Raw genomic sequence first — 22,482 nt, 5'->3', positions numbered from 1 at the left:
GGTCAGCCACCAGTTCTGTCCTCTTGAGAGCAGACAGTTTTATGACCTCTCAGCACTTTAATTTCCCCTCGGTAAAACAAGGACAATAATTGTACCTAATTCATTGTATTGTGAAGATTGAATAATATTACATGAAGAGTATAGCGCATACATTGGCATATAACTGGCATCCAGCAAATGTTAGCTGGGGACTGTTATAATAATAAAGTGAGTATGAAGTGCAGAGGATGATAAACATAGATGTTCTAGAAACATGAAAAAAACTAGTTGCTTTAAGTATGAGGTTCATATGTGAGGATAGATGACTTAGTCTGTTCAGGTTTCTGTAACAAAATACCCTAAAGTAGGTGGTTTATAACAACAGAATTTATTTTCCACAGTTTTAGAGCCTAAAAAAAATTTATAATGTGGGGAATTCTCCAAACATAAAAAGATTATTCAAAAGATGCTAAATGGCCATAAAAAATAAATGAGAACATGTATATACTAATGTGGAGTTATTTCAGGATTTAATTGCTAAAGTATAGTTTCTAAAAATTTAAGAATATGACTTGTGCAAATATAAAATAAACATGTATCAATATTTTATTCAAGTCATCAATTGATATGGGATCAGTAAGATATTAAAACTGGTTCAAATAAAAATTGAAGTGACAGCCATTTACATTCTCTATTCAGTAGAATCTACTAGACAAAATTCATTTGCATTGCCATGTACAGGAATTATCTACATAGTTATTCAATTTTTTTTAAAGATTTTATTTATTTATTTGACAGAGAGAGATCACAAGTAGTCAGAGAGAGAGAGGAGGAAGCAGGCTCCCCGCTGAGCAGAGAGCCCGATGCGGGACATGATCCCAGGACCCTGAGATAACGACCCGAGCTGAAGGCAGAGGCTTAACCCACCGAGCCACCCAGGTGCCCAGTTATTCAATTTTTAAAAGATTCTATTTTTTTGTTTGTCAGAGAGAAAGAGAGAGATAGAGACAACCAGGGGGAATGGAGGAGGGAGAAGCAGGCTCCCCAGTGAGCAAGGAGCCAGATGCAGGACTCAATCCCAGGACCCCAAGATCACAACCTGAGCCGAAGGCAGTCACCCAAACAACTGAGCCACCCAGGTGCCCAATAAATAATTAAAAAAAAGATATTTTAATTATGAATCAAGGAATAGTTGAGTAAGAATGAGACAACAGTAATCACAGAAGTTTACAGGTATTTGTAGGAGAGTCTAGAGGAAACTCGGATTTCAGGAGCTTAATCCTATTGTCTTCATAACTAAATTTTTCCATCTGAAAGTTGGTGTTTTGAAGTGAATTATCCAAATGATGAGGGATTAAAAGGTAAACTGGAGCTGCTCCTATTTTACTGAGTTTGTTCTACTGATTGGCTCCCCTGGGGGTGGTTTTTGATGGCTTACTATACCCACATTAACTCTAAAACTATAGGGGTGAGGGCCAGAGATAGCTGATGTGGTTAGATTTTAAATGAAACTGAAATGAAAGTTCACTTCCTCATTGTGGGTACCTCATGTGACAAGCCCAGTATCTTTTTAAAGTCAATTTAACGGAGGTCTCTTTGCTGCCTTCAAACCTTTGGAGGGGGCTCGTCTTCAGGCATGCTTACTATGGGAGCACCTGCCAGTTCTATCATGTACGTACTCTCTGGTCTTTTTCTACTCTTTAGTCTTTAAACCCTCCGTTTTGTGCCTTTAGTGTGCTGTGCCTGCCAGGCTTTAAACCATTGGTTCCAGGAAGTAAACAAAAATATTATGCCACTCAATTTGCCTCTTGTTTCTTTGACTAGAAAGAATCTATTTTCTAAAAGTTAATGTCTGTTTGCACATCTAAATCTGAGGCTAAAACGTAGCTTTCTTTGGAATATAATTTGAAGCTGTTTTGAATTTAAAAGAAACAGAAAAGGAAGAAGAATCCAGTTTGAGGGAGGTAGTCACTGAATTACTGTTCAAATCTTTGTTTTAAACACAAAGTGGTGTTTTCAAAAGTACATAAGTGCTTCCTTTTTTTTTTATTCTTTTTTTAAAGATTTTATTTATTTATTTAACAGACAGAGATCACAAGTAGGCAGAGAGGCAGGCAGAGAGAGAGGAGGAAGCAGGCTCCCCGCTGAGCAGAGATCCCGATGCAGGGCTCGATCCCAGGATCCTGGGATCACGACCTGAGTCGAAGGCAGAGGCTTTAACCCACAGAGCCACCCAGGCGCCCCATAAGTGCTTCCTTTGAAATAGCTGTTTTGATTATTGGAAAAACTAGTTAAAAAAAAAATAAAATGACTCTAGGTTTTGAAAGCAATACATGGGAGTTGTCTTTCAACTACCTCTAAATGTTGTGGATATTTAAATAGACCAGTTAAGAAAAGCCCAGGTATTCAAAAATTATGAAGTTAAACTGATTTTTCAAAGGCTTTCCCTCCTCTTAAAGATGGTAGGGGGTGATGTCCCTTGGTTAGATTTGTTGGCAAATCCTGTAAAGTCCCTGCCTCCTCACACTACTCAATCCCTCCTACCTTGGATGAAAGTTTGGTATGCCAGGTATCAGGAAATTTCTGAAAATCACTTTTTAAAATGCTACTAAGTATTAGAAGTGGTATTCCAGTCATAAATCTACAGACTACCTCCCTGTGACAATAAATCCCAGGAAGTTTCCTGTTTAGTTCTGATTTGTATTGTCCTTTCGACAGACTTTACAGTGTGATTTTTTTAATGTAAAAATTTGGCCACAATATATGCAGCTAATAACCATTCTTCTTCTGTTACCTTTCCTTTAACCAAAGGAAATGGCTGGTGTGGGGACTCCTGGCGAGCTCCTATGCAGTAGCCCAGGTACAGAATGATCCCACTCTGGATCATCACTGGAATCTTTGGAAGAAAACCTATGGCAGACAATACCAGGAAAAGGTAGGTGGGATCATCACTTGATCAATTTGCTTTTGCTCGAGTATCCTGTACTTTGTCCCCCTCAAAATGATATTCGTACAAGCAATGATTTCAGTAAATGCTTACGCACTAATTTCTTGCCAGATTCTATTCTTGGTACCAGAGATATAGCAGGAAACAAAGCAAAGTTCCTGTTTTTGTGGAGCTCATATCATAGCAGGGGAGACAGGAATTAAGTAAATAAATAAGCAGAATATAGTATGGTAGGTGGTGATAAGTGCAGTAGAAAAAAACAAAGTGTGGGGGATCTAGTGAGACCTAGAGCTGGAGGGCTTTGGGAGACGGCTGCGAGGGGTTGGGAGTGATTTTTCTTGATATGTAACAGAAAGCTCAGGGAAGTACCCTTATCGAAGGTGACATGTGAGCTGAGAATTCATAGAAGCCAGGAAGCAAAGTTGTAACTAGAATGCAGGTTCCAGGTCAAGGGAGGTAGGGTACATGTTTGAGAACAAAAAGACCTATTTCAGTCCCTAGCGCACAGAAGCACTACCAGATGTTGTTTTTTGACTTTGAATTCCCACAATGTACTTTTGTTTTTATTTCAATGCATATTTATTGATTTTTTTAAAAAGATTTTGCTTATTTATTTGACACAGAGAGAGATAGTGAGAGAGAGAGAGCATAAGCAGGGGAGCAGCAGGCAGAGGAAAGGGAGAAGCAGGCTCCCTGCTGAGAAGGGAACCTGATGTGGGTTTCCATCCCAGGACCCTGGGATCCTAACCTGAGCCAAAGGCAGACGCTTAACCAACAGCCACCCAGGCGCCCCATATACTTATTGATTTTTAAGACTTTAACCAGGGCACCTGGGTGGCCCAGTCAATTAAGCATCTGCCTTTGGCTCAGGTCATGATCCTGGGGTCCTGGAAGGGGTCCTGGGATCGAGCCCCGTGTTGGACTCCCTGCTCAACAGGGAGTCTGCTTCTCCCTACCCCCTTACCCCTCTCCCCTGCTCATTCTCTGTCAAATAAATAGTATCTTTTTTTTTTTTAAGACTTTAACCCTAGGGCCTCAAATAACTAAGTCCTATATCTATATAATATTTGTGAATTTGCGTGTGCCTGGCTGGCTTAGGCAGGAGACTCTTAATCATAACTCAATCTCAGGGTCCTGAATTCAAGCTCCATGTTGGGCGTGGAGACTTTAAAAAAATATTTGAGGGGCAGCTGCCTGGCTCAGTCAGTGGAACATGTAACCCTTGATCTTGGGGTTGTGGGTTAGAGTCTCATGTTGGGTATGGAAGACTACTTAAAAATAAAATCTTTAAGATATATATATATAGATTAGATAGATAGATATAGATATAGATAGATATAGATATATTTATGGGGGGCTAGTAGCTCAGTCCATTGGGCATCTGCCTTTGGCTCAGGTCATGATCCTGGGGTCCTGGATGGAGCCCCACACTGGTCTCCCTGCTCTTCCAGGGATCTGTTTCTCCCTCTGCCCCCACCCTGCTCTTGTGCTCTCTCTCACTCTCTCTCAAATAAATAAAATCTTAAAAAAAGCTCTCTAAGATATATGTGTGTATGTGTGTGTGTGTATATTTTGACTCTGTAAGCAAGAATTATGTATTAATTTATTTGATACATTATTTTGTATAAAAATGACACTTTTAGTAGGATGTGCACTGAGTTGTTTTCTTAGTAGTGATGAATTTTACCCTCATCCGAGTGCCTTGAGAAACAAGGCTCTAATTTCAAGTTTAAACTAGAGTAAGATTTTCAGTTAGCACCACTATCTGGTTAAATGAATACTCTCTCTCTTTTTAATGATTCCAGTCCCTTGGAAGGAATGAAAATTACTTTTGATTAGTATTCTTCCTTGATAATTTATCTCAAAGTTCAAATAATATAATCCTTTTGCATACTTAATAAACTATAGTATAGTGTAAATGTGACTTTTATATGCATGGAGAAACCAAAAACTTCATTTGACTCACTTTACTGTGATATTTGCTTTACTGCAGTACTGCAGTGGTCTGGAACTGAACCTACAATATCTTTTTTTTTTTTTTTTTTTTTTTTTATGAACCTACAATATCTTTTAAGAAATGGCTGGGACTATGTTCTTTTTCCTTACATTTTAGAATGAGGAAGTAGCAAGGCGTCTTATCTGGGAAAAGAATCTAAAGTCTGTGATGCTTCACAATCTGGAATACTCAATGGGAATGCATTCATATGATCTAGGCATGAACCATCTGGCAGACATGGTAATTACAAATAATCCTACTTTCATCTCTGTGTATGTATGATTTCCATCTCCCCAAAGGCAATTTGAAGGTAAACAGCAAAGGAATGTGTGTGTGTGTGTGTGTGTGTGTGTGTGTGTACATATGCAAAGTTAGAAGACAGTAGAATTTAAGGACGTAAGAATTTGCAGATTCCTTGTTTCATCCTACTGTGACTACTTTCCTTAATAACATTTTTAGAGGTATATTTGAGACTTACAGGCTAGTATTGCTTTTTTTTTTTTTTAATTAATTCTAGAAAGCATTGCCCAAAGATCACTCACAATCTTTTAGAGTAAGTTACCATACTTCTGTATGTCTAGACTGATAATTCAATATAGTCTACCTGCTTTCTTAATGAGGGAGTGTGGGTATTTAATATCACAAATACTCTCCCATTAGTTTTTTAATTTTTTTCTGCCTACAAAACTTTACTGTTGAGGCCGAAATTAAGAATCGTAGTACCTCTTGGAAGAGAATACACTGGGTAGGTTAAATTTCTACTTAAATGCGGCATCTCCTTTGTAATTCTTTCTCACAAGGAAAACCAGTTCAGTCCACCTTTTTTTTTTTTAAGATTTTGTTTATTTGACAGACAGAGATCACAAGCAGGCAGAGGCAGGCAGAGAGAGGGGGAAGCAGGCTCCCCGCTGCACAGAGAGTCTGATGCGGGGCTCAATCCCAGGACCCTGAGATCATGACCTGAGCCAAAGGCAGAGTCTTTAACCCACTGAGCCACCCAGGCGCCCCAGTTCAGTCCACTTTTTAGACAGCCCTTGAATAAAATTCTGCCTTGCTTTAAAACAAAAATCTGCCTCCCTGTGACTTTTAGTTTTTACCACTTTCTTCTTCTTCCCAATGCCTAAATGGGTGCTAAGACAAAGTGTGAAAGAGACCCAGATAGTTCACCTATCCGATAGTTAGCAGTACCTATGTTGGTCACAACTACCACTGTTTTTTCTCAATTGTTAAATACGTTCACAGTTACAGTTATTAGACTATTGAAAAGAAGGTCATAAGTGAAAGGAGATATATATATTTGTCTTGCAGACCAGTGAAGAAGTGTCATCTTTGATGAGTTCCCTGAGAGTTCCCAGCCAATGGCAGGCAAATGTCACTTACAAGTCAAATTCTAATCAGAAATTGCCTGATTCTGTGGACTGGAGAGAGAAGGGGTGTGTTACTGAAGTGAAATACCAGGTGAGTATTGTCATCCCAGGCTTCTGTACCCCAGGAAGAGCTTTCTCCTCTGTCAATACTTAGTCTAGCTACATAATTGGGCAGTGGAATCTCCCTGATGTTATTTCTAATGATTTTTGTTATTCTCGTCTTCCCAATTAAATTTTAAGCTCCTTGGGGACAACGACCACATATAATACTTTATTTGTATTCTCCAAGGTTTAGTTCTTGTTTAGTCCTACTGTAACCACTTTCTTCAACAAATTTTTTAGAGGAACACTTGAAACTTGCAGGGTACTATTGCTTTTGGTTTTTAAAATTAATTATAGAAAGCATTGTCTAAAGATTATTCACAATCTTTTAGAGTAAGTTAGCATACTTATGTAAATCTTTTTTTTAAATATTTTATTTATTTATTTGACAGAGAGAGATCACAAGTCGGCAGAGAGGCAGGCAGAGGGAGAGGGGGAAGCAGGCTCCCCACCAAGCAGAGAGCCCGATGCAGGGTCTGATCCCAGGACCCTGAGACCATGACCTGAGCCGAAGGCAGAGGCCTAACCCACTGAGCCACCCAGGCGCCCATACTTACGTAAATGTTAGCTGATTATTAGACTTAGAATACCAATGGTTAGAACTCCATTAGACAAAACTGTGAACTGAGCAAATATATTTCTTTCAGACAGATTTCTAGTGTTCATGCTATTGATCAACTGCACTGGATCTTCTACTAAGCCAATTGCTTGGGAAACAGTATTGTGTGTGAGAGAGAATATCGATCAGGAAATCTCTCCCTCCATTTCAGGGTTGAAGGAGAGGAAAAACCTAGAGCTGAAATTGTACCAGTCTAGTTCACTCATGACTAGGCTGGCACTGTTACAGTAAGAAGTACAGTATGGGTTTTTATAAATTTGTTCCTATGTTTTTGTATTTCCTTTAGTTCACTTTAAGGGATGCCTGAGTGCCTCAGTCAGTTAAACATCTGACTCTTGAGCTCAGCTCAGGTCTCGATCTCAGGGTCATGAGTTCAAGCCTCATGTTGGGCTCTACACGGGCCATGGAGACTACTTAAAAAAAAAAAAGGCAGCAAAAATCCTAAATTAGTTAGGGGTAACTAAGGGTAAACAGATGTATCACCTTAGAAGTCAGGGTAAGGGAGAGGAAGCTGAGTGTTCTGAGCAGCTGCCCTAGCTGGTAACCAAAGAAGAAAGTAAACATATATTTTTAAAGATTTTATTTATTTTTTTATTTGAGAGAAAAAACAAGTATGGGAGGGACAGAGGGAGAGGGAGAAGCAGACTCCCTGCTGAGCAGGGTGCCTGAGGCAGGGCTCGATCCCAGGATCCTGGGATCATGACCTGAGGTGAAGGCAGACGCTTGACAGACTGAGCCCCCCAGGCACCCCAAAAGTAAAAATTAAGAAGTAAACGGTACTGCTAATATCTTATTCTTTTCTTCCTGGATATTTTTCTTGTAATTGGTTTTAGGTTTCTTACTAGAGCTTGTCTAAAATAAAAGTTGGAGGCTTCTGGCTGGATCAGTCAGTAGAGCATAGGACACTAAATCTCAGGGTCATGAGTTAAAGCCCCATGTTGGGCATGGAGGCTACTTAAAAAAATAAAGAAATTAAATAAAATTTGGGACAATCCAATAAAGTACATGTTTAGGTCTTAACTATAAATAATCTAATGAGCTCCTTTCCCTGGATGATTGCATTTTAATGAGTGATTTTGCTTTAACCAAAAGCAAATTCAGTTTGCTTCCTTTGGGTAGAGAGCAAGGTAGACTGAAGGAAGAAGCAAGAAAGAACAATTATGATAGGGCTCTGGACTTTTTTTTAACTAAAGCAGCTTTGTGTTTTCTGTTTGTTTATGCTTCCTTGTAAACTATCTTTGATCCAAAAATTATGAAGCTAAAAATGTTTGAAAAAATTTTACCTTATGTTTTCAGGCCTTATTTGATAGGAGAAAGGGTATTTAAGGTCAAGAGAATCATCCTTAGCTCCTCTCAAAATCACTATACTGTAGATGACTATCTACCTTACTTAAGGGTGAAGATAGCTAGGATCTAGTGCAGGCTCAGGGGGTACCGTTTCTTTATATATTTGACTATGGCAATTATGCTCTGAGCTTGGCCATTTGCAAATCTCTATTAATATTGGACCTTCCTCAGAGAACAATCAAGTATATATAGTCTTTATGTCCATGTCTAAGAAATGAAGAAATTGTAGTGGGGGGAGCTGTTCCTGTAACAACCGACAGAACTGACACGTTGGGAGGTACACAGTTCGTGGGATGGAAGTCCTCCTTCCTGACTTTCTATGATTACCTCTGCGCCCTTGTCTCTGTTTTAGGGTGCTTGTGGTGCTTGTTGGGCATTCAGTGCTGTGGGGGCCCTGGAAGCACAGCTGAAGCTGAAAACAGGAAATCTGGTGTCTCTGAGTGCACAGAACCTGGTAGATTGCTCAACTGAAAGATATGGAAATAAAGGCTGCAATGGTGGCTTCATGACAGAGGCTTTCCAGTATATCATTGATAACAACGGCATCGATTCGGAAGTTTCCTATCCTTACAAAGCCATGGTGTGTCACAAGCAAACTTTTTGTGCTGCCCTGGGACCTTATGCTATCCCTTGACTAACTGAACTAAACCCACAACCAAGCAGTGTATGAAAATCCTGGTCAGGAATTCTTAAATTTTTAAGAGTTCACTTTCTTTTTCAGTAGTCTTCTTAATTCATCAGTGGCACACTGGTTTTAAGCAAGTAGAATTCACAAAAAAATGGATTTTCAGTAAGCCTTAGAATTCCTTCTGTCCATCTGCCTGGTATTTCAACTTGTTTTTCCTACAGCCTCCCATGCTCAACCTTATTCTCAGATCATCAGTCACACCATTCTCCTACCTACTAAAAAGCTAAATAATGCTCTCTTCTTCCTCCTCACAAGTTCATTGCATGTTTTGTTAGATGAATTAATATGTCTGTTTTACAGAAAATTTAGAAAAGATAAAGAAAATACCACTCTAAAACCTCCTACCCTAACCACCATTAATTTGGTTTATTTCTTTCAAGTTCTTTGTCCTATTAAGCATTTAAAAAACCATATGTATATGCACAACAAAAGTGAATTTGTAACCTCTCTTTTCCTACTAAAATATACACTCTAGGTGTTTTTCAGATTATATGGTCTTTGTAAACCATCATTTAAACTACAGATCATCTTGTAGGCATTAGATCATCAAAAAGATTTTAAAGTTCTAGTTAGAGTTTATGATCTTTACATAGTATACCTCCCCAATCCACCTGAGAATCTGAAGGACATTATCCAGCAACTTCTGCATGCATAAAGATGTTCACAATTTAAAACAATATAATAGTTATGTATTTCCTCTGTTAACTGGTGAAACATGGAAGGGTTAAGGTTTTGGGAGATTTGCTTTTTCTTCTTTTAAATGAGGAAGGAACCTTAGACATTTGAAAGACTAAATGAGGAAAGAAAACATTTGAAATCCAGACTTAGGATGTTGGTAATATAAAAGAAGCTGAAGGATACTTATTTATTTGATTTATAACCTTTTTTTGCAGGATGGAAACTGCAGGTATGACTCAAAACATCGAGCTGCTACATGTTCAAAGTATACTGAACTTCCCTTTGGCAGTGAAGATGCCTTGAAAGAAGCTGTGGCCAATAAAGGACCTGTGTCTGTTGCTATTGATGCGAAACACTCTTCTTTCTTCCTGTATAAAAGTGGTAAAAACTCAGATATGCTATCTTCTTGTTATATGCTGCCCCTGCACCATAAGAAAGAATATTATCCTTCCCCATCACCCCACCTCCGAGTGTTCAGGTTAAACATAATCCTCCATTTCATATATATATATATATATATATATTTAAAGATTTTATTTATTTATTTGACACAGAGAGAGAGCGAGCACAAGTAGGCAGAGAGGCAGGTAGAGAGAAGGGGAAGCAGGCTTCCTGCTGTGCAGAGAGCCGGATGTGGGGCTTGATCCCAGGACCCTGAGACCATGACATGAGCTGAAGGCAGAGGCTTAACCCACTGAGCCACCCAGGCGGCCCTTTTTCATATATATTTTTTATATCCAGTTCTAATTAGTTAAGTAATACTCATCAAAATTTATAATACTTCATGCTGAGTACTATGATAAATTCTTTCCATGAATTATCTTATTTAATCCTCACAATAGCCCTATTTCACAGATGAACAAGTCACACATTAATTGGCATAAAGTCATACAGTCTGGAAGTGGTCAGCAAGGATTAGAAACCATGCTACTTTGACTCCAGAGCCTGGGCTCCTAACCGCTGGAGCCACTGTGCACTGTTGGTACAGCACTGCGGAATATAAGGAGAGCACCAGCCAATGTTAGAACATTGTGTTAAACCAAATGACTACTGTTTTATTTAAAACAAACAAACAAGCAAACAAACTCACCCAAAGATCATTTCATATCGTAAAGGATAAAAATATATGGAATAAACAATTTAGGAATATATAAAAAGAAATACAGTAACTGACACGATATAAGTTAAAAATCTTTAGAAAAAGGGGCACCTGGGTGGCTCAGATGGTTAAGTATCCAACTGTTGATTTCAACTCAGATCGTGATCTCAGGGTTGTGGGATCGAGAACCATGTCAGGTTTTACACTCAGTGCAGAGTCTGCATGGGATTCTCTCTCTCTCTCTCTGTCCCTCTCTCTGCTCATACTCACTTGTGGTCTCTCTCTCTCAAATAAATTCTAAAATCTTTAAAAAAAAAATTAGAAAAAGGTAGCTGTTTATCAAAGATTTCCAAGGGAACTGTGATTGGATTGATGCCAAAGTTGGCAAGAAAACTGACAAATGCAGCATTGATGGCAAAGAATTATTAACTCTGATTAGTTTGATGAGAGTATATGTTCCTAAAACTATAATTCAACTTGCTTCCTATGTATGTAAAACAGTCTACTAAAAGCAATAGCATTTTCAAATGTGCTTCATTGCCACATATGGTTCACTCTTTTTCTCCACCCACATTTTATTCTCAGGTGTCTACTACGACCCATCCTGTACTCAGAATGTGAATCATGGTGTATTAGTGGTTGGCTATGGTAACCTTAATGGAAGAGACTACTGGCTCGTGAAAAACAGGTAATATATTTGCACTTAAGTGTATATTTAATTAAAATAAGGAATTTGATGGAGCTTCAACCAGTGCTTTCCCGTGATTATGATAATGATAATAACAACAATGATAAACATTTATAGCTTCTTATAAAGTGACATTCAAAATTAATTACTCAGTGCTCCCATTTCTTCACTTCCTGTTCTGGCTTCAGCAGTTTTCATGATTTATCTTCTACAATACTTCTCTGATCATTCCTTCTCAGTCTCCTTTATAAATATCTATTCCTCTGCTTAGCCCCCAAATGTTGGTCTTTCCTCCAGGGCTCCATCCTTTGCTCATTACTCCTCTTAGCCTACATTTTTCTTATGATTTTAGCTATAACCTATATGCTGATAGTTTCCAAAACTCAAGCCCTAGCTCTATCCTCTGCCCTGAAATATGGACTTATTTATCTGGACATACCCACTTCCATGTATCTTAGTTTCTCCAAACTCAATATGTCCAAGGAATTCAGTATCCTCTCTACCATATTGTCCTCTCCAGAACTTCCTAACTCACTAAATGGCAACCACACACAACACAGTCACCCAACAAGATACTATGGATTTATTGTAGGCTCCTCAAGATCTAATCAAGCATCAAGTCAATCTAATTTCCCACATATTTGTCCTTGCCTCTGTCCCCTCTCCATTTCTTCCATTATTGCTTTGCTTCAGACATCTTTTGCCTGAACTATTCCTGTAGCCTTCAAAGTTGTCTTCTTTACTCTCTAATCCATCTTTTGTGCTGCTTCCAGACTGGTGTGTCTCAAATATGACAAACTGGGGTTATAACTATTCTACAGAGTACCCTTTGGTATAAATGTTCCCCATTGGGGGCATCTGGGTGGCTCAGTTGGTTAAGCTGCTGCCTTCAGCTCTGGTCATGATCCCAGGATAGTGGGATCAAGCCCTGCATCCAGCTCCCTGTTCACCGAGTGGCCTGTTTCTCCCTTTGCCTCTGCCTGCTGCTCTGCCTACTTGTGCTCTCTCTATCTCTATCTCTCTGTCAAATGAATAAATAAAATCTTTAAAAAACATGTTTCCCAGTGGGGAAGACAAGTCATCTATGGTTGTGGTCTCTGCCTGTCTGACCAGGCTCAATTGCTGGCACATGTCTCCCACTTTTTATTCCAGTTACATTTAACTATGCACAGAGTTCCCATACATAGCATTTATCTTTAATATCTTCATACCTTGGTTATGCTGTTCCCTCTGCCAGGAACATTCTTTCTCCTCACTTGGTTTATTTCTCCTTTTCCTTCAAACCAGCTAAGGCATTCTCTATAACAGAAATTTCCCTCTAAATCCTTGAGCTGGGTAAAATGTCTTCTTTCTATGCTCCAAAAATGTCTTATGCATACTGGAGTACTTTATGCATTATATTTATATTGTATTCGGGATGCACCTTTGGGGTAAAGATCTGTATTGTTCTTGTATCTCTAATACAATACATGGCACACATAGAAGATGGTAGTATTTGTATGGCTTATTGGGAAGTAGTTGGGGGAAACAACATCTTTGTTCACTTGTAACCTATTCACAGCACTGATCAGCTTGGGCCTCTACCAGGGATATGAAGCAATATTTTCACTTATATCTTTTTTCTTGTTGACTTCCTACAACGTATATTCTAACTTCTCTATTTTTTTTTTTTTTTAACTTCCCTTCTCTATTGAAACTGCTCCTCTGGAAGACCATTTATATCTTTTAGTGTTTAAATCCAAACCCCTTCTTAACAGTTACTCATTCAATGAACATTTATTAAGGATCTACAATGCGATGGGCGTTATCTAGGCCCTGGAAATACGAAAATAAACGAGAAATCATCCTGTCCCAAAAGAGCTCACATAAGAGTCCAGTGGGGAATTAGATATATTTTTAAAACAATAAAATACAAAACATCATGGTATAATGATATATGTCTCAATGGCTATGGGCCATAGATGAGGAGATGCCTAACTGCCTAAAAGTTTCACAGAGAAGGCACTACTTCCTTGTATTAAGTTTTCAGATGAGTGGAATTGCTCATGTTCTAGAGGAGGAAAATAAATGGCCCAGTCACCTATAAAGGATATGTAATGGCACAGAAATGTGAACAGTTTCTCTGCTTTATAAACTCTGTACTACACTTATTTCTTTGGCATCTACGATGTAACACTATCCTGACTCATTTTGCAATATCAGCTTTAGCCTCATTTCTTATTTTCTTCCACCTGTCCCTCATGCTCTTGCTCCAGTTATACTAAAGCAAACTCATCTGCAACTTGAGTTTCAACTGTTGCCATTATGTGGATGATACCCAATTCATAGTCTCTAAAAACAATCTCTCTACTAAGCAACAGACTTCCATGTCCAACTTCCAACTTGACAGCTTTGCTTAAAAATCCAAATTTCTGGGGAGCCTGGTTGGCTCAGTTGATTAAACAACTGACTCTTGGTTTCAGCTCAGGCTGTGGTCTCATGGATTATGAGATCAGAGCCTCGGGCCCCCAACTGCCCTCACTGCCCCCACGCTCAGCAAGGAGTCTGCTTGAAGATTCTCTCCCTCTGCCCCTCCTGCCATGTATGTGTGCTCTCTCTCTAATAAATAAATAAATCTTTTTTTTTTTTAATCCAAATTTCTGGACACCTGGGTGGCTCAGTCGGTTAATTTTCTGCCACTGGCTTGAGTCACGATCCCAGAGTCCTGGGATGGAGCCCTGCACTGGGCTCCGTGCTCATCAGGGAATCTGTTCCTCTCTTTCCCTCTGTTTTTCCCCACTTGTGTTATGTCTGTCTTGCTCACTCTCTCTCACAAATAAATAAATGAAATCTTTTTAAAAATTCAAATTTCCCACCTGCCTACCCTACTGCTACTCACAACACACCCATTGTCTTTCTCAAAAAGTCTAAATTCAAATTCTCTCTCTCCTTCCATCTAAATGCCCCTTTCACTGTCTGCCCCTGAAAAGTATTTTAGAATAAGCCCAAGGGAGAATAATTCTGTATTTTGAGTAATGCATCACCATCTTCAGGTTATCAAAGCTTTGGTATCATCTTGGACTCTCCTTTCTCTCCTTCAATCCACATAGCCCTGTCCATTCGGCCTCTGAATCAGATTTTATATTTCTTTCTATTCCTGCTCTAATTCAGATCCTATTCTCACCTAGCTATGGAAGTACCCTTCTTAAAATGTAGATTATGTAAACTCATAGTCAAAAATTCTAAATAGTTTACCATTGCCATCATAATGAAGTCCAGATTCCTAGCCAGGCACTCAAGATTCTCCATTATCCAGTTTCCAACATAGCTTTCTAGACTTTTCTTTCCCTAGGTTCTCATGCACCCATATTTACACTCTGGCCACAGTGAACTACTTACTCATCATTCCCTAAGTTTATAGGCTCTTAGCTATTTCTTTCTTTACTTGTGCTGTTTCATCTTTCTGAAATGCCCTTAAAGCCTATTGCTGCCTACAGAAATCCCACCTGTCTGTGGTGAAATGGGCACTCTTATATATTTCAGTGGAAGAATAAATTGTTACAGTCCTCCTTGAAAGCAATTCAATAATATGAATCAAAACCTATTTAAATGTTCACATTCTCTGTCCAGTTTTTTCTCACTTCTTGCAATCTAAATGAAGAAAATAATCTTAAATATGAGGAAAGCTTCATATCCAATTTATGCAAATTATAGCATTCATTTTTCTTCTTTAATAGTGAAAACCAGTAAACCCAAAATGTCTAACAATAGGGACCATATTAAACCAAGCACATGTATTAGAAACTATTTTTACTCAGACTATTATTAATAACCTAATAAAATACTTGAATATATGTTTAAATGGAGAATAGATATAAACATAAAATAAATATTAAGTTTAAGACTGTATGCCCAATTTCTCTGATTTATGTTATACTAAAAGACCAGAAAGAATTATACCAAATGTTAATAATGGTTATCTTTGTCTACCTTTAAGTATTTTCAAAAGTCTTCAACAAGTACCTTATTACTTTTGGGCACCTGGGTGGCTCCCTCGTTAGGAGTCTGCCTTTGGCTTATGTCATGATCCCAGGGCCCTGGGATTGAGCCCCACATCATCTCCCACATTGAGCCCCACATCAGGCTCCCTGCTCAGTGGGAAGCCTGCTTTTCCTTCTCCCACTCCCCCTGCTTATATTCCCTCTCCTGCTGTCTCTTTCTCTATCAAATAAATAAATAAGTAATTTTTAAAAAGAAAAAGAAAAAAAGAAATACCAAGTTTTAAAAAAATTACCTTATTACTTTTAAAATGAAAAAAAAAAACCCTGACTCAAAATCCTACTCATTCTGTGCCGCTGTCAAATAAATAAATAAAATCATTAAATGTTCATCGATAGATAAATGGATAAGGAAGATGGGATATATAACAGAATTTTACTCAGTCATAGAAAAACAGTGAAATCTTGCTATTTGTGACATGTATGAACGTAGCATAATGCTAAATGAAATAAGTTAGGTAAACAAATACCATATGATTTCACTTATATGTAGAATCTAAAAAATAAATAAAACAGAAACAAACTCCTAGATTCAGGAAACAAACTATTGGTTACCAGAAGAGGAAGGATTTGAGCGGATGGGAAAAATAGGTAAAGGGCATTAAGAGGTATAAACTGCCAGTCATAAAATAAATAGGTCATGGGGATATAATGTACAGTATAGAGAATATAGTCAATAATATTGTAATAACTTTGTGTGGTAACAGGTGTAACTAGACTTATGAGGATCACTTGTAATGTATAAAAATACCAAATCACTGTGAAATCACACTTGAAACTAATAGGATATTGTATGTCAATTATGCTTTTTATTTTTTTAAAGGTTGGGGAGGAGTTTAATCTAATCTACAGATCAATGAGTAATGGAAGCCCAAAGTTACTGGGCATAGAATAATTTTAGCCTGGGGAAAAAAATTAAAGGCATTAGCCATTAGATCATGAGAACCTTAAATACACACACACACACACACACACACACACACACACACTTCCCCAAAACTAGGAAAGTACCCAGAACACCTTTAAGAGATATCTGGTGAACTCTCTAAGATAAGTAGTTGCAAAATAGATGGGCCTCTAGATAATGAAGTAAGTCAGTGGAGCTGATGAATGGGAGGCTGAAATGCCTCCTTTTCATTCATAAATGGGATTAAGTTAGGAAAATACAAGTTGGAAAAAAGAACATATTCTATTTTCCCTCAGTGAAAGCTACTGTCTGATCTTTCAAGAGATCCTGACTCTTACAGTTAATGTTCTACATTAAACATGATAGGGGTCTACATTAAACTCATATGTACTGCCTCCTCTCCATGGAATCAAAGGCTGGAAAGGAAAAAAGGAAAAAGTTACAATCTAATGATTTTTCTTTCATATATTTAGAGATTTCTCTACAGAGAGATTAAGAATGTGCATTTGGTTTATAACTCAATTTATAACTTATTCCCACTACTCCACTGAAATCGATCTTTTCAAGATCAGCAATCACCTCCATCTTGCCTCATTAAATAGTTTTCAGGTCTCATCTTCCTGCATTCTTAACATTTGATGTATGGTTACTCTCTGCTTTCCGAAACTCTTTATTTGACTTTCAGAGGATCATACTCCACCCTGGTTTTCTTCCTACTTTACCTCTCAGTCTCCTGAGTTCTGTAGTTCCTCTTAATCTTCCTTCCTTTTAAATATTATAATCCCCAGGCCTCAATTTCTCTATATATACTCTTTTGATGATATCATTTAGTGTCAGTTTTAAACAACAAACAGCTGGTAACTCTCAGCTTTGTACCTTCAACTCTAACCTCCTTTCTGAGCTCCAGACTCCGTGACCAAAAGCCCACTATTTGACCTCTCCACTGGAGTATTCATAGGCCTCTTTAACTTAACACATCCAAAACAGAATTTTTGACTTCCTGCAACTGCTCCAATTTTTCCCATCTCGATATATGCCAATAGCATTTACCCCAGGTCAAAATACTGGAACCATCCTTTCTTCATTTGCTATCTCACACCTAAACCATCAGCAAATTCTGTCATTTCTATCATCATTAAATTTTCCCAAATCTTATCACTTCTCAATATCTCTGCTGTTACTGCTCTAGTTCAAATTACCATCCATCTTTTGGTCTATAGCTATAATCTCCTAACTGGTAGTCACTCCCTTCTTGTTTGCTTACGATCAGTCCTCTATATGGTAGCCAGGATGATCTTTCTACAGCATAAAGGAGGTTATGTTACTCTCTTGCCCCAAATGCCCTAATGGCTTTCCTTCACACTCTGAATAAAATCCATGACCTATAAAATCATGACAATTTTTGGCCTCAGCCTGTCTCTCCAATGGCATTTCCCACTACATCTGCCCATCTCTCTCAGCTCCAAGAACACTAGCTTTTTTTCAGTAACTTTTCTCAAGAGACACTTGTAATTTCTCACATATCAAGTTTATTCCAGCTCTTTTTCCAGATCTTTGCATCATTTGCACCTTCACTTACTGTCTTTGAGCAAATGTTTCCTCAGAGAAGCATTCCCTGACTACTCCTAAAATGTAGCCCTGATTCCCAACATTCCATATCCCCTTACTCTGCTTTAATTTTCTTCATAGTACTTATATTTTATCATATTATTTACTTGTTTACTGTATGTTTCTTATGTAGGCTTTGAAAAGACTTTGTCTATCTCATTTACCTCCATAATCCTAATGCATACAGTAGTATCTGGCATAGACTAGGAAGCTCAGAACTACGGTTTATCACAAAGGAAACTGGCATACATTCTAGAAGGAATGTCTTACAAGTTAGTAGTCTACAATATGCAGGGAGAAGGTAGGGTGGCCAACCATCTCACCATATCAAAGACTTATGGGTTTCCCAGTCCACAGGACTTTTTTTTTGAAACCAGAATAGTCCCAGGCAAGCTGGACTGTTGGTTACTCTAGAAAAAGTCTGTATTTTTTTTAAAGGGGATGAACTCTACTTGAGTCCAATCAAATGGACTCATACTTGGATAATAACAAACATAGCCACCTCTACTCACTATTTACTACATACAGACACTGTGCAAGTACTTCTGGTAAGAAAATCCTAGCTTCACCAGAATTTTTAAGGGATACGCATTTTATCTCCATAATACAGAATAGGAAACTCCTGGTACTGACAGAGTTAAGAAACTTGCCTGCAGGTAAACAGTTTGAATGAAAGGACTATAGAACCAGTAAAAATAAACAACTTGGTAAGGACCTGAATCAACATTTGGAGCTGACTTTAAACAGTTCCGAAGGAAAGAATTTGTCCTCGTATTCATTTAGCTTGAGATTTTTTAATCAGTGTTATTCTTTAAGGGAAGGTTAGCAGGACTCAGTCAAAAGAGGTCTGGGATTTCTACAAAGTTTGTGATAGTTGATCTTGTTCTGCGAAGCGGGGGAAAGTGAGCTCTCCAGATTCTGAATAGGACCTCACTGACTGAGTTCATACTGCTAGTAATTACAACTCAGTTCAAATTCCATTACCAGGGGACGCCTGGGTGGCTCAGTTGGTTAAGCAGCTGCCTTCGGCTCAGGTCATGATCCCAGCGTCCTGGGATCGAGTCCCACATCGGGCTCCTTGCTCGTCAGGGAGCCTGCTTCTCCCTCTGCCTCTGCCTGTGCTCGCTCTCTCTCCCTCTCTCTCTCTCTCTGACAAATAAATAAATAAAAATCTTAAAAAAAAAAAAAAATTCCATTACCAGAACTTAAGTCCAAACTCAGTTTTTCTTTAATTTTTTACCTACTTTTTTAAGGCAGTGAAATAACTACAAAACAAAATATAGGAAGATATCAATTATATAAAGTCCTGGATGCTCTGGTCTGAATTTCATCTCTCATGCTACCTCACTCACAGGAATAATGTAGGGTTAGGGCTAGTAGGCTTTGGAGTAAAACAATCCTAGATTTGTGCCCTTGCTTCATAATTAACCATCTTAGCAAGCCATTTTGCCACTTTGACCATTTTCCTCCTCACAGGGTGATAATTAAGTGAGGTAGTATAGGTTAGGGTGCTTAGCACAGAGCTAGGTGCTCAATGAATGGTGGCTATTAATAGTAATAATAGCTTCACCTGAATTTATCATAATTATTTTAGGATACTAAAAGAATACTCCATCTATTGATAAGAGGTGACAGTGGAGTTTGGGTTTTATTTTAAAGATATTGGGGAGGCATTAAAGTATTTTCATCAGCAAAGTGGTAATAAATGAAAGGAAACAATAAAGAAGCCGCAAAAGATTTTAAGAAGGAGTGAGCAGAGAGAGAAGGGAAATATCAAGGCATGTATTATCTTAAGGCCAGGAGAGAAGTGGGGACAACCTCATTAAATGATACAAGAGGGAAAAATAAGACCTGCAAAGTGTCCACTGAATGGCTGATACAGAGAACAGTTAAGGCCTATTAGAGCATAGCCATTTTAAATGATGCCATCTGTCTGCTTGCAATAAAGCCACATTTCTTAGTTTCTCCACTGCATGCAAAGACACAATCTACCTCTCCTTTGAGTCCTGAGCAAAAATTTTCAACTGTTTCCCTTTGCCTATGGAATTAAATTATGGGTTCCATAGCCTATTGTTCTAAGCTCTTCACAACATAGCCCCAACCCAACTTTCTATCCTCTTTGTCCCCTTCTACCCTAAAGACGTGTAATTTTCCTTTCAACTAAATGTCTTGCTGCTCTCCAAATATAAAAACAGTAGGCACTTTCTCAAATTCATGCTTTTATTTGTATCCTAGTTATAGAACTTAATGAATTTGCTTCAGAGTATAATTATTTGTATATCTACAATTACAAAAATCTCAGAATCATAAAAAAACTTAAGAAAATATTTATCTTACAAAAATCTTGTCAGTTTTTTCACTAGTCTGTGACAAAATGAGAAAATATGAATATTTTGATGTATCCTTCATAAATATACAAATTTATTTGGTTCAAAGGACTATCCTTAAAGTAGAGACTATGTCCTCTTAAGTTTTGTTTTGGTGTTGAAACATCCTTTCTGGAGTCTCTGGGTGGCTCAGTCGTTACGCGTCTGCCTTTGGCTCAGGTTATGATCCCAGGACCCTGGGATCAAGACCACATCGGGCTCTGTGCTCAGTAGGAAGCCTGCTTTTCCCTCTCCCACTCCCCCTGCTTGAGTTCCCTCTCTCACTGTAGCTCTCTCTGTCAAATAAATAAAATCTTAAAAAAAAAAAAAGAAAAAGAAACATCCTTTCTTTTACAATACGATGGTGATATAAAGAGCATTTTTTAATGTCTGTACTTGCTAATTTAAAAATTGGTAACTTTGGAGCACCTGGGTGGCTTAGTCAGTTAAGCTTCTGACTCTTGATTTTGGGTCAGGTCATAATATCAGGGTATGGGATCGAATCCCACATTGGGCTCCGTGTTCTGTGTGAGATTCTCTCTTCCTCTCCCTTTCTCCCTGCTCACTTGCTCTCTCTCATTCTCTGTCTCTCTCTAAAAATCAATCAATAAATGAAATCTTTAAAATAACTATAAAATAGGGCACCTGGGCAGCTCAGTCAGTTGAGTGTTTGTCTTCGGCTCAGGTCATGATCTTAGGGTCCTGGACTCGAGGCCCACATCAGGCTCCCTGCTCAGTGAAGAGCGGGCTTCTCCCTATCCCTCTGCTACTCTCTGTTTCTCTCTCTCTCTCTCTCTGTGTCAAATAAAGAAATAAAACCTTTAAAAAACTAAAATACCTATAAAATATTGGTAACTTTATGTAAATTTGCAAAATTCTCAAAGTTCATGAAATCAAAAAAGCGAGAGACCATTGGTCTCTTCTAACTCTTACTTGACCTACAAATTCCCTCTGCAACATCTCTAACAAGTTATGCAAACCTCTGATTGAACACTTCCAGAGCCAGTGAGCTCACCTTCTCCTAAGATAGCATATTCCATTTTTTCACAGCTTTACCTATGAGAAAGTCTTACCTCAGCTCCACTTCAAGATCAAAAAGCTGTTTGAGGGGGGCCCTTTTTATTTCTTACTTTGGAATTTCCTACCTTATGCCTTTTCCATAGTAGTCATTCAAAAATACTTCTTAGTTGACATTCTCTAAAGGAATCTAAGTTTGATAGAAAATAATAATTTATGATCCTCCAAAAACATTTAATGATGGGGCCTTGGAAAGGACGATAATACCCTTTCCCTGCAGGAGGTGTATTTACAAAGTAGGAGGATTAAAGCTTTGGGGTGGAGTTTATATTGTTTTCCTTAGGTATTAAGTCTATTCATCAATACAGCACTAAAGCCTTCCAAACTTCCTTTGAAAATTGCCTGAAACCCCTGGGGAAATTATTATATTATTTTGCTCTAATTTTGTTTTATAGCTTTTCATATATAATCACTTTAGGAAAAAAACAATCTAGGAGATAAAAAGTTGATATGTGATTTGATTATATTCATTTGTAATTTTGTGTTATTTCTTTTTCTAAAGCTGGGGCCTCAACTTTGGTGAGCAAGGATATATTCGGATGGCAAGAAACAGTGGAAATCACTGTGGGATTGCTAGTTATCCCTCTTACCCAGAAATCTAGAGGATCTCTTCATTTCATAACAAGTCCATAAAATATAACACTTTTTCTTAACTTAATTTTACCTGCTATAACCTGTAGAAATAAGTGTGTCATGATCAACGTACATTTACTGTATGAATAGAATATGTAGTTTGACTATTTTTTTAGCTTTGCAGATATTGGAAAAATTTTGCTACATAAACTAATAATGTACTGTCTGGGTGCGCCTGGGTGGCTCAGTGGGTTAAAGCCTCTGCCTTCAGCTCAGGTCATGATCCCAGCCAGGGGCCTGGGATCAAGCCCCACATCGGGCTCTCTGCTCAGCAGGGAGCCTGCTTCCCCTCCTCTCTCTGCCTGCCTCTGCCTACTTGTGATCTCTGTCAAATAAATAAAATC

At 38.2% G+C, this 22,482-nt stretch overlaps 1 protein-coding gene across 1 annotated transcript; it reads left to right on the top strand.

The window, feature by feature from the left end:
- Positions 1-1,518: 1,518 nt before the first annotated feature.
- CTSS (cathepsin S) lies at positions 1,519-22,342 on the top strand. Its single transcript, XM_032843530.1, has 8 exons — positions 1,519-1,650; positions 2,791-2,914; positions 5,040-5,162; positions 6,231-6,380; positions 8,710-8,937; positions 9,939-10,104; positions 11,408-11,510; positions 22,008-22,342. Exons 1-8 carry the CDS (start codon positions 1,616-1,618, stop codon positions 22,105-22,107), a joined length of 1,029 nt encoding a protein of 342 aa, XP_032699421.1. The 5' UTR covers positions 1,519-1,615; the 3' UTR covers positions 22,108-22,342.
- The last annotated feature ends 140 nt before the right edge of the window (positions 22,343-22,482 follow it).

The sequence above is a fragment of the Lontra canadensis genome, unplaced genomic scaffold, assembly GCF_010015895.1.
Source record: "Lontra canadensis isolate GAN:19392208 unplaced genomic scaffold, GSC_riverotter_1.0 scaffold142, whole genome shotgun sequence".
NCBI lineage: Eukaryota > Metazoa > Chordata > Mammalia > Carnivora > Mustelidae > Lontra > Lontra canadensis.
This window is presented reverse-complemented; position numbering and strand designations above follow the sequence as displayed.